Here is a 12,659-nt window from a genome sequence, read left to right on the forward strand (position 1 = left end):
ATATTATGGAGTACTCATCCTGCAGCATTAGAAATCTCAAATATAATATTCAGGATCATCAGAAAGCTAACAATTGACTCCAGGCAAATAAAATACTAATAACCTAGTTATTTATTAAACCAAGTAAAGACAATACAGTTCGGCATAACACACAGTAAAATGTGTTTTCCTACACTTTATTGCCTGTAGAGTTGTTCTATTTGAATTTGTCCCACAGTAATGTCGTGTGTGTAAAAAATCACAAGTTCCCCCAGCTCAGAGTACAGCAGTGTTTGGGGTTGTTATTACATGGGTGTGCTATACCCAAATGTTTTTGGTGAGGAAACTTCTGTATGCTATGCTTACAAAGCTGCTCACTATCACAGAATCATATAGGAACAAAACTCTGTGCTATGTTCGCTTAGCTTTATCAATTGCAATTAGTGTTTAAATTACAAACTGTGGAGCTTCTGTGGCAGTGATAAGCTTCCAGTGTATGTCATTGATAGTATTACCAACAAAATGAAACACAGGCTCCAATTCACAAAGCATTACCGTATGCGGTAATGCAGGAAACAGCTGATTTTACTGAACATTTAGTGAAATGTCAATTCATTAAGACGGTTACCACATGGAAAACTGAAATAACCGACTAGTGAGGTAAATTACCAACTTGTGCTGTAAATACCACAACAAATGTCAGTAAATAGCAATTCACAAAGATTAGAGCATGCGGTAAAGCCAAGTGAGATGTTTGTTATTTAAGACCAGCACTGATCTGTTAAAAAATAGCAATTAGCTTGTGATAACATTGACAGAGTAAAGCAGAGAGCCAATAGGAAGAGCCTCCCCCTCCTGCTTCTCACCCCATTTGATCTGATGCACTGGAGGGCAGGTCATGAGAACGGCAGAGCAGGAGAAGACATTCAAACAGGCTTTAATGTATCCCTTTAGGTTTGCAGATCTATATAGTTATACACAGAAGAGCTCCCTCTAGTGGCATGCAGGAAGCCTTTTACTCACGAGTAAGCTGTCACAGGACACAGGAAGGGCTCATGCAGACCAGTTTTAGTTTTTTATAGCCGATTCCAGTCGAGTCCGCTCTACTGCGCAGGCATTAGACTCCTGCGCCTGCGCAGTAGAGCAGACCCGACTGGAATCGGCTATTTTTGCCTATCTTTGAGAGCCGCAACAGCGCCACCTGCTGGATCCCGGCGAGGTACATATATCAAGCCTTGTCTGGCTTGTCGAGGGAGGATTGCGGGAGACTTCGGGGGAGCCAGCGCTGAATTGCCTGCAGCTACAGGGACGGGGGCAAGCCTCATTGGGACCCTGAGGCTTCCCCCTCCCGAGGTAAGTACCTCCAGGGTATATTTCTTTTTTGATACAGGGTCTCTTTAAGGAAACAATCAATAATGCGATCATTCAGGATCAATTGGGCCCCTCAGCTTCTCAGTTTTCAAGCAGTACAAGGTGAATAATCTGTTAAAAAATACAATGGTTCACTAAAAATGTTACGTTAATTGGCACATTTACTACCAATCTGGATTGGTCCAATTCCAAGCTACATCTAGAATCTGCACTATATTTGCATGCAAGCAGGAATTATCATCTCATTGACCATCTCTGTATATAAGTGCGGTGATGCTCTTTCATGCAGGCGCGGAGCTAGGGGGGGTCGGGGTAGGACAAGTGCCCTGGGGCGCCTGGTCCCCAAGGGCGCCCAGCTGAGCTTCGGGGTTTTTTTTTTGCGGGGGGTGAGGGGAGCAGCGCAGAGAAGAGGGAGAGCTGTGCGGACGGTGGGGAAGGGGGGCCATCTCCCCCCTCCTTCCCTCACCTTAGGTGCTCTCCCTCCCTCGCTCTCCCCTCCAATGTCCGGGTGGCTGGCAGCGGCGGGCAGAACTCACCTCCGTTTCGCTCCAGCGCCGGCCGGAAGTTCGGGTGCGCAGCCGCTACTCTGGTCTGGACCAGACCAGAGTAGTGGCAGATCCATCCGGCGCTGCGACGAGACGGAGGTAAGTTCCGCCCGCCGCTGCCAGCCACCCGGACATTGGAGGGGAGAGCGAGGGAGGGAGAGCAGCTCTTCCGCTTCTCTGCGCTGCTCCCCTCCTGCTGGGGAGGGGGACACCTGACCTGGCTACCTACTCTGGGCACATATACCCCTAACTACATATACTGGGCATATACCCCTGGCTACCTACTCTGGGCATATACCCCTGGCTACCTACTCTGGGCACATATACCCCTGGCTCCCTACTCTGGGCACATATACCCCTGCCTACATATATTGGGCACATATACCCCTAACTACATATACTGGGCATATACCCCTGGCTACCTACTCTGGGCACATATACCCCTGGCTACCTACTCTGGGCACATATACCCCTGCCTACATATACTGGGCACATATACCCCTAACTACATATACTGGGTACATATACCCCTGGCTACATATACTGGGCATATATAACCCTGGCTACATATACTGGGCACATATACCCCTGGCTACATATACTGGGCATATATACCCCTGGCTACATATACTGGGCACATATACCCCTGACTATATATACTGGGCACATATTATACCCCTGGCTACATATACTGGGCACATATAACCCTGACTACATATACTGGGCACATATACCCCTGGCTACATATACTGGGCACATATACCCCTGGCTATATATACTGGGCACATATACCCCTAACTATATATACTGGGCACATATACCCCTGGCTACATATACTGGGCACATATACCTCTGGCTACATATACTGGGGACACATACCCCTGCCTACATATATTAGGCACATATACCCCTGCCTACATATATTGGGCACATATACCCCTAACTACATATACTGGGCATATACCCCTGGCTACCTACTCTGGGCATATATACCTCTGGCTACCTACTCTGGGCACATATACCCCTGCCTACATATATTCGGCACATACACCCCTAACTACATATACTGGGCATATACCCCTGGCTACCTACTCTGGGCACATATACCCCTGGCTACCTACTCTGGGCACATATACCCCTGCCTACATATACTGGGCACATATACCCCTAACTACATATACTGGGTACATATACCCCTGGCTACATATACTGGGCATATATAACCCTGGCTACATATACTGGGCACATATACCCCTGGCTACATATACTGGGCATATATACCCCTGGCTACATATACTGGGCACATATACCCCTGACTATATATACTGGGCACATATTATACCCCTGGCTACATATACTGGGCACATATAACCCTGACTACATATACTGGGCACATATACCCCTGGCTACATATACTGGGCACATATTCCCCTGGCTATATATACTGGGCACATATACCCCTGACTATATATACTGGGCACATATACCCCTGGCTACATATACTGGGCACATATACCTCTGGCTACATATACTGGGGACACATACCCCTGCCTACATATACTGGGCACAATATACCCCTGGCTACCTGTTCTGTGGACATCTCTACCCCTGGCTACCTGTTCTGGGGACATCTATACTGCTGGCCACCTATTCTGGGAACACCTATAGACCTGGGGCTACCTATTTTTGGGGAAGCACTGCTGTCAGATTGAGTGTATTTTGGGGAACTGCTGCCAGGTGAGAGGTGTCTACCATATTAAGGGGGCATTCTGCCTATTTATGTGAAATGCTGTCTATTTATGTGCCTCATGACTGCTGAATTTGTCTTGTTGGGGGCCTCATGGTTACTGAATTTGTCTTGTTGGGGGCCTCATGATTTGTTGGGGGCCTCATGATTGCTGAATTTGTCTTGTTAGGGGCCTCATGATTGCTGAATTTGTCTTGTTGGGGGCCTCAGGATTGCTAAATTTGTCTTGTTGGGGGCCTCATGATTGCTGAGTTGGTCATGTTGGGGGCCTCATGTTTGCTCATGATTGCGGAATTTGTCTTGATGGGGGGGGGGGCTCATGATTGCTGAATTTGTCTTGGAACATGCTGGAAGGTACATACTGAGGGAGGGTGGGTGAGCGTGAGCCTGCTAACCTCCATGTACATTTGAAGGAGCATGACCAAATGTGGAGCACCCATAACCACGCCCACATTTGGTCACGACCCTTCACCTTAGGGGGCGCATTAATAGTCTTTGTCCCCGGGCGCTGAAAACCCTAGCTACGCCTCTGCTTTCATGGTCCAGTCACCAGGCTGCAATCAGGTCAGTGACCAGTGTCCATTGCTTAACTCCAGTGGGAGTTGGAAACACACTTGCAGGGCTGTGCTGGGTGAACAGAATTGGGCAGAATTCTAAATCCTAAAACTATTCACTTATGCGTATTCTATTTGTATATTTAGCTATTTGCCTGGAGTTTAGTTATAAAAAAATGTAAACAAAATTCTCATTGAGTGGTATTGTCTTTTGTTACTAATTCCAGGATAAAGTGCATCCTTTACATCATTCTTCTTACATTAAACATTTTTATGTGTTTGTGTTCCCTGTTATTTGAAGTGGTGACTTTTACTTATGTCTGTGCAGTGCCTCGGGTCCTGGACTGTGGTCCGTGCTTAGCTGGAGGGCTGAAGTTCTTTGAGTTCCTCTGCAGGAATGATGGGCTGAGTCGTGGAAGCTTCTGCATAATGCCCAAAAGTGTGTGGCCTCCTCCAAACTTCAGAGTAATGCCGGTTTTCTTATTCTTCGTACCTTTTAGCTTTGATATTTTCGAAATGTTTCACTATATCCTGGAGGAGTAGGGTTAGGGCTGGATGACCCTGGTGTGCAGTGCAATCAGGCGAAAGGAGGTACTGGGCAGCCTGATGATCCACTGTAAGGATGAAAGACAAAAAGTGCACTCACAGTATACATATGATGGATGAGCTACTGCCCTGCCAGGACTCACCTGAATTGGTGGGATGTGGGTGTAGAACAGCCATGAATAGCGTTTGACCAAGCACAGGCAGTTCGGCAGCTGTTTAAAGTGACCCTGTAGTGAATTTATGGTAAATCCCAAAACAGACGTGTTGATTAAAAGCACAGATGCTGTTTCTTACCCTGAAATTATTTTAATCTGTCTTTTCCAACCAGCTGTGCAGTTCAATTCAACTAGTGTCACTAGTTACTAGTGTTAGTGTAGTAGTGTTATTGGCTGAATTTGCTGACTGCCACATTTTCTTTTCTCATCCTCTCCTTCTGATGATTCATAGTATACTGTCTACTACAGGGAGAAACAGTGGCATACCTAGGTTATGGCATACCTGGCTTAGGGTATTTAACACCCGGTGCTGATTATCCACAGACACACAAAAAAAGCAAAAGTATTGAGCATGACAGCTAGACAGTGGTAGGATTAGATTGTGAGCTCCTCTGAGGCAAAGTGGGTGTGGCCATGACATGATGTTGGTGGAGCCACCAATATATAGCCATATGCAGGTACCAACCCCACCCCCAGTACAGGTGGCCAGATATCTCATAAGTATGTAAGGTAACCCCCAGTATAGGTGGTAAGGTGCCCCCAGTAAAGGTGGTAAGGTCCCCACCATTATAGGTAGTAAGGTGCCCCCCAGTATAAGTGTTAAGGTGTCCCCCAGTATAGTTGGCAAGGTGGCCCCCAGTATAGGTGTTAAGGTGCCCCCCCCCCCCAGAATAGGTAGTAAGGTGTCACCCAGTATAGGTAGTAAAGTGCCCCCCAGTATAGGTGGTAAGGTGCCCCCCCAGTATAGGTGGTAAGGTGCCCCCCCAGTATAGGTGGTAAGTAGATAGATAGGTGGTGTTTCTTTCCCCCCCCCCCCCCCTTCCCCTGGCACAGACCTGCAGGTAAGAGCGGCGAGTGGAGAAAGACCTAAGATCAGCGTGGGACTTAGTGGGCACAGCAGCGCACAGTAAGCAGCCGTGCCAGTCACAGTCACTTCAAATGCAGGAAGTGACGAGTGACGTCACTTCCGCATATGAAGTCAGTCGGGGATGCTTACTGTGCTCTGCTCTGTTCGGTGGGTCCCGCGCTGATCTGCAGGTCTTTCTTCGCTCGCTGCGCCACTGATCTGCAGGTCTGTCTCCGCTCGTCGCGCCACTGATCTGCAGGTCTGTCTCCGCTCGCCGCGCCACTGATCTGCAGGTCTGTCTCCGCTCGCCGCGCCACTGATCTGCAGGTCTGTCTCCGCTCGCGGCGCCACTGATCTGCAGGTCTATCTCCGATCTGCAGGTCTGTCTCAGCTCGCCGCGCCACTGATCTGCAGGTCTGTCTCAGCTCGCCGCGCCACTGATCTGCAGGTCTGTCTCCGCTCGCCGCGCCACTGATCTGCAGGTCTGTCTCAGCTCGCCGCGCCACTGATCTGCAGGTCTGTCTCAGCTCGCCGCGCCACTGATCTGCAGGTCTGTCTCCGCCCGCCGCGCCACTGATCTGCAGGTCTGTCTCCGCTCGCCGCGCCACTGATTTGCAGGTCTGTCTCCGCTCGCCGCGCCACTGATCTGCAGGTCTGTCTCCGCTCGCCGCGCCACTGATCTGCAGGTCTGTCTCCGCTCGCCGTGCCACTGATCTGCAGGTCTGTCTCCGCTCGCCGCGCCACTGATCTGCAGGTCTGTCTCCGCTCGCCGCGACACTGATCTGCAGGTCTGTCTCCGCTCGCCGCGCCACTGATCTGCAGGTCTGTCTCAGCTCGCCGCGCCACTGATCTGCAGGTCTGTCTCCGCTCGCCGCGACACTGATCTGCAGGTCTGAACGGAGAGATGAGAGGGAGGGGAACACAGGGAGGCAGGCCAGCCCGAGGCCCTTGCAAAGGGTGAGACCTTAGGCCACAAAGCATCCAAACTGGGGAGGGGGAGCCCAGCACAGCAGACAGGGTTGCTGCACAGGTCTCCGGGTGTCACACCCTCCCACCATGAAGACACCCGGGGCGGGTCACTCTTGCCACTTGATGGTAGAAATGCCACTGGGGAGAGAAGCCAGCATGAGTCATCAGAATGGAGAGTGATCTCCTAGGGGTCAGTTACAACTTTAGTGACCTGCAGGAATTTTAAATGTGGTTGTATAACATAGAAGAAAAGTTTTTCAGGGTAAGAAACAAAACAATGTTTACGCTCTTATTAAACACTTCTGTTTCATGATATACTGGTGGATTCATATGCATCAAACCAGAAAAGGGTAACTTTATTATTAAAAAAAAAAAAAAGTCTATTTATTGCTCATCTTCTGTCCAATGACAAGATTTCCAAACACTTCCTGTATTATAAACTTCCCCCATTCTAGTTGTACCACCTGTTTAACTGTTGTATTATTCCTCCGTGAAGAGTGTAGCGACAGCAGGATTCGTAGAGCAGACACCCTTTGGAATCCGCCCTGCCACGTTCGAGTTATATCCTGGTCAAGAGACCGTTATCGAGGTTAGTTTCTGGTACTTAACAAATCAGTCATTTTCATGGGCTTTTGTGTAGCCTTTGCTTACCTTCCACCCATTTAGTATGTTTATGTTCTCACAATTCCTTCTTTTTACTGTTCTCCTTTGTAGGTTGTCTTTTTCCCTCCATCCCCGGAGCCCTACATCCAGGACTTTACCATTGTCTGTGACAACTGCCAAGTCAAGGAGCTCACACTCAGAGGTTGGGAAGCCAGTTAGGAATTGACATTATAAAACAGAATAAAGTTATATTCTAATACTATAGACATAATTAAAAATCTGCATAACTGAAACTATAAATGTCAACGTAATTGTAGTTCACATAGAAGAGTGTAACCATGGCTTAGCAGCCAAAATATGATTGACAGACCAAAAACCAACATTGCGGTTCAGTCTTTCGATTGCAATAACCATTGTAACTACTCCCACATCAGTTTACGATCAAGTAGATGTTTCTGTCTCGTCGAATGTCTAATTTTGTAAAAAATTGTAGTGTATGGCTACCTTAAAGAGAACTAGAGATGAAGCACCCTCTTGTATTTTACCTTATAAATCAGTGGGAACATGACAGTAAAAACCTAATCTGCTCTTTGTTTCATTGTTCTCTGTTTAATCTGACTGTTATCACCTCTGATAAGAATCCCCGACTGAGCATTCAGTCTGGCTTTGCTACCGAAAGATTATAACTGAGTCTGTCTTCTCTGGTGTCTTTTCAAGCCCAAGCCTGCCCCCTTGTGGCTCTGCTATAATGACTCAGCTATAATTATTGCCTGCAAAGCCAGACTGAATGCTCAGTCCGGGATTCTTATCACAGCTGATAACAGACACTTTTAGCAGTGAGGATGAAAAAGAGAGCATGGTAAGTGTTTTCTCTAATGTTATTACTGATATATATGGTAAAATACACAAGGGTGCTTCGTCTCTGGTTCCCTTTAAAGGCGCGTTCATACTAGTTACATTTTTATGCCTTTTCACGCTATGCGAAATTGCAGTTTGCTGAACAACTAGTATATTCCTCTGGGCCTACTGCAACGTGTAAAAATGCTAGCAATTTCTGCATTGCATTTTTTCTGCATTTAAAAACTGACATCCTGCGCCATTTTTTTTTGCATACCATCTTCCTTTATTTCAGTAAGAACGTCTATGTACTGCTTTTTTTTCTTCTTTAAATCTGCATTTTTACATGCGTTTTTTTAATGTAAATTGTGCATGATAATGTATTTCCTGTTCTCGTGTCTGGTCTGCTGACTGTGGATGGAAAAAAAAAACAAGCATCAAAAACACAGAAATATTGCAATGAAAATGCAGGTGAAACAAACATATAAAAATGCAAAACGGCACAAAGGCATATGCAGAAAAGCTCAAGCTTTTTTCTAGAAGTAAGTGTGAACCCTCTAAAACAGGAATATGTGTGGACACTCTTATTAATATGTTGCAATCTACTCACAGTTGTCAGATGTCTAGGAAACCACATTTCAGGGAGGAGGATAATTTTTAGAACGGGCCATCCCCTCTCATTCCATCACTCTAAAGGTGGCCATACATGGTACAATTTTTCAATTAAATAATTTAGTTCGATTATTCTGTTAGATCGAATATAAAGATTTTTCCAGCATGTCCGATCATTTTTCCCGAAAAAACGGGATAATCGTTCGAATTTCTTGAACGAAAAAAAATATTTTCAACTTTCATTCAATTCGATCATTTAGATCGAATAAACGGGAAAATCGAACGTTTTTATTGTATCGTGTATGGGCACCATTATGGTGGCCATACACGGTACAATAAAAACGTTCGATTTTCCCGTTTATTCGATCTAAATGATCGAATTGAATGAAAGTTGAAAATATTATTATTTTTTTTCGATCAAGAAATTCGAACGATTATCCCGTTTTTTTTCGGGAAAAATGATCGGACATGCTGGAAAAATCTTTATATTCGATCTAATGGAATAATCGAACTAAATTATCTAATTGAAAAATTTTTCAATTAGATAATTTAGTTCGATTATTCCGTTAGATCGAATACATTTTTTCTTCCAGCATGTCCGATCATTTGTCCCGAAAAAACAGGATAATCGTTCGAATTTCTTGATCGAAAAAAAACCATTTTTTTTAACTTTCATTCGATTCGATCATTTAGATCGAATAAACGGGATAATCGAACGTTTTTATTGTACCATGTATGGCCACCATTAGTAAGATTTCCGCATGCAGCAAGCTCCTCGGTAAAAATTATGAAAAAATGAATTACAGTATACATGAAACAAGATAGAATCTCCCAAGAATGGTAAAATGTTTAAAGGTATAATATCTTGTAAGAATGCAAGGAGAACAGAGGCGCCAAAAGAATAAAATGTATTTAAAAGCTTCACAAATTCCTCGGGAGGCAGTGGTGGACTCTCCTCCCCGAAGAAGACAAGATACTGGCAATTTTTTATACAGAAAAGTTTATTTAAATACTCCAACGTACAATGCAACGCGTTTCGCAGGTATATTCCCGCTTCCTCAGGCAATAACAGAGAGGAGTACTCACAGTATAGTCAACAGGTCACGATAAGAGCCTCTGTGATCTGTTGACTATACTGTGAGTACTCCTCTCCGTTATTGCCTGAGGAAGCGGGAATATACCTGCGAAACGCGTTGCATTGTATGTTGGAGTATTTCAATATACTTTTCTGTATAAAAATTTACAGTATCTTGTCTGCTTCGGGGAGGTGAGTCCACCACTGCCTCCCAAGGAATTTGTAAAGCTTTTAAATACATTTTATTATTTTGGCGCCTCTGTTCTCCTTACATTATCAGCATCCACCCCTGGTGGAGGGGTAGACCCCCTTTTCTTCTCCTGATCTACAGAGAGCAACATCTTAACCCTGAGTGAGGACAGGTCTAATCTCCTCACCTGCCTACACAGTGGTTGCCTATGCGGTAACCCTGATTTGTGAGTATATCTATATTATATATACTTCTCCATTACCCATTAATTTACATACTACACCTTATCGGGCTCTCAGTGTTCCCTTCTTTTCAATATCTTGTGAGAGGAAGGGTTATGTCTTCACTGATAAGCTACAAGTTAAACATGCACAAAAAAGACTTTACTGAAACTACACGTTGTGCGTTTTACCCTGTTAAATACACAGAGTGGCCTGTGAATTGAAAATATTTGCATAGAAATTAGGACAATATCACTGCTTACCTGCATTTAAGGTTGCAGTCCCAAGTCTGTCATTGTAAACCTGTCTTCATTACTGAATAAACCAGTGGACTTGGAACAAGCATGCCGCCAGTAAAGTCTGAGTTTCCATTCTGCACTTGACTGCAAGTTTGACTTAAGCAACAATTCACGTCACTTTTTTTTTACAAAGTTTTTCCTACCCTAAAATAATTGATCATCTTCATAAGTCTTTTGTTCTTTCTTTGGTTATCAGGATATGGCCAGTTGGTGGGACTGGAACTGGTGTCCATTGGTGAGGGTGAGAACAGTCCAGGTCCTGGCAAACTTGCTGATGTCAAAGCTGAACATCTAATATGTTTTCCCAGTGCAAATGTACATTCTACGATACGGAAGAGCATTGTTATAAGAAACACAACGTAAGTAGGCTAACCAGTGGAGTTAATGCTTGATGCTAAAAATCCCCTGCAGCCAAAGAGATATCGAGGCTACCCTATATTTTGCCAACTTTAAATCTGTGAAAGTTCTTGTTTCTCTAGGTTCTGGTATACCCAAAGGAAAATATGAAGTAGTTTCAAATGAACACTTGTGTTCTAGAACCTAGGTTCTCTTTAGTGGTACGCGTACCCCAGGGGGTACTTCTGATGGGTCCAGGGGGTTCTTGAACTTGATATAGTTAAGTATAACAAATTTAGTTTAAAAAATGAAAATCCTATATAAACTACACCATCAAATTTGTGTTTTAGATAATTAAAAAGCAATAATAAATGTCTGGAAACTGATTAGAAACAATTACTAATTAGTATTAAATATATGTGTCAAGGGGTACTTGAGATATTTAGATTTTGGGGAAGCCATAGATGTAGTGTACTTGGACGTTGCAAACTTTGACACTGTTCCCCACAATTGCCTGGTGCAGAAACTGGGGATACAGAGACTAGGAGAAAATGTGCATATGGATAGAGACTGGTTAAGGAACAGAAGGCATAGAGTGGTGGTAAACGCATCATATTCAAAATGATAAACTATTAGCAGGGGGGTCCTGCAAGGGGCAGTACTAGGTCCAATCCTTTTTAATTTAGCTATTAATGATCTAGTAGGTACCGGTAATCTCAGGATATCTTTCTCTTTTTACTTTGTGTTTTCCCTCTAAACCAGGGATGTCAAACTCCAGTCCTCGAGGCCGAGGTCCTCACACATTTTTGGCACGGCTCTAATTAATTGATGAGACTGAATCAGGAAAGTAATGGTTCATCAAGTAGAACACATTTTTCCTTTTATCAGTCTATTCAAAATGCTGGCATTGATATGGCCTTCCAGGACTGGATTTCAACATCTGTGGTCTAAGCAAATGCAAGTTGCCTGACTGTCATGTTGATTTTTGGCCCTAGTAAGTTTTTAATCTTCATGCCTGAAATAAGAACACCATCTCCTAATCTGCGCATTTAGTGTAGATCATTGATATAGAGAGGAGTGAAAGCGTCTATATGCCTTTCACCTTGTTTCCAATTTCAACAATGTGGTTGTTCTACTTCTGCTTTTCTAACACTAGGCATGTGGAGATTCCATTCTACTGGCAAATTATGAAGCCAAATTTACCAGCCTTAGTACCAGGAGAATCGGTGGATGTAACCGAGAGGAGTCATAACCTTGATACAAGTACGGCTTTCCTGATAAGCCCAGTGCAAGGCATCCTTCAGCCACATCAGGACCGCACGTTCACTGCAACATACACTCCCACTGAGGTACAAAATAGAGCCGCTATCATTTCCCAGCAAGTGTTTCTAGTAAAAGGGAAGCCTGTGTACTGGCAAGGAACATTTCTAAAAAAATTTGTAACGATTGGTGTCAGCAAGAACAGATTTTCTGATTATTGGTGATCTGCAGTATCACCAATAATACAGATACTATACCTGATTATGTGGTGATCTGCAGAATCACCAATAATGCGAGTATAGCGAGACACAGGACAACCAGATGTAAAGATAGGTGTTTGGTGCAACAGTAATACAGATAGAGATACCAACTCCCCCAGAGAAGCTGGTAGAGGGAGATATCTCTATAAAACACAGGGATCAGCACTCCAGCAAGCTGGAGATGCAGATGAAC

At 44.5% G+C, this 12,659-nt stretch overlaps 1 protein-coding gene across 3 annotated transcripts in view; it reads left to right on the plus strand.

The window, feature by feature from the left end:
• DLEC1 (DLEC1 cilia and flagella associated protein) overlaps positions 1-12,659 on the plus strand; it is a 99,425-nt gene that overhangs the window by 36,355 nt on the left and 50,411 nt on the right. For all 3 annotated transcript variants that reach the window (XM_068235935.1, XM_068235933.1, XM_068235934.1), the window contains exons 11-15: positions 4,525-4,661; positions 7,270-7,362; positions 7,488-7,578; positions 10,807-10,969; positions 12,103-12,295. In XM_068235935.1, the coding sequence (XP_068092036.1) occupies positions 4,525-4,661; positions 7,270-7,362; positions 7,488-7,578; positions 10,807-10,969; positions 12,103-12,295 (677 nt within the window). The remainder of the gene's footprint in view (positions 1-4,524; positions 4,662-7,269; positions 7,363-7,487; positions 7,579-10,806; positions 10,970-12,102; positions 12,296-12,659) is intronic.

This window comes from Hyperolius riggenbachi, chromosome 5 (assembly GCF_040937935.1).
Source record: "Hyperolius riggenbachi isolate aHypRig1 chromosome 5, aHypRig1.pri, whole genome shotgun sequence".
In the NCBI taxonomy this organism is placed as follows: domain Eukaryota; kingdom Metazoa; phylum Chordata; class Amphibia; order Anura; family Hyperoliidae; genus Hyperolius; species Hyperolius riggenbachi.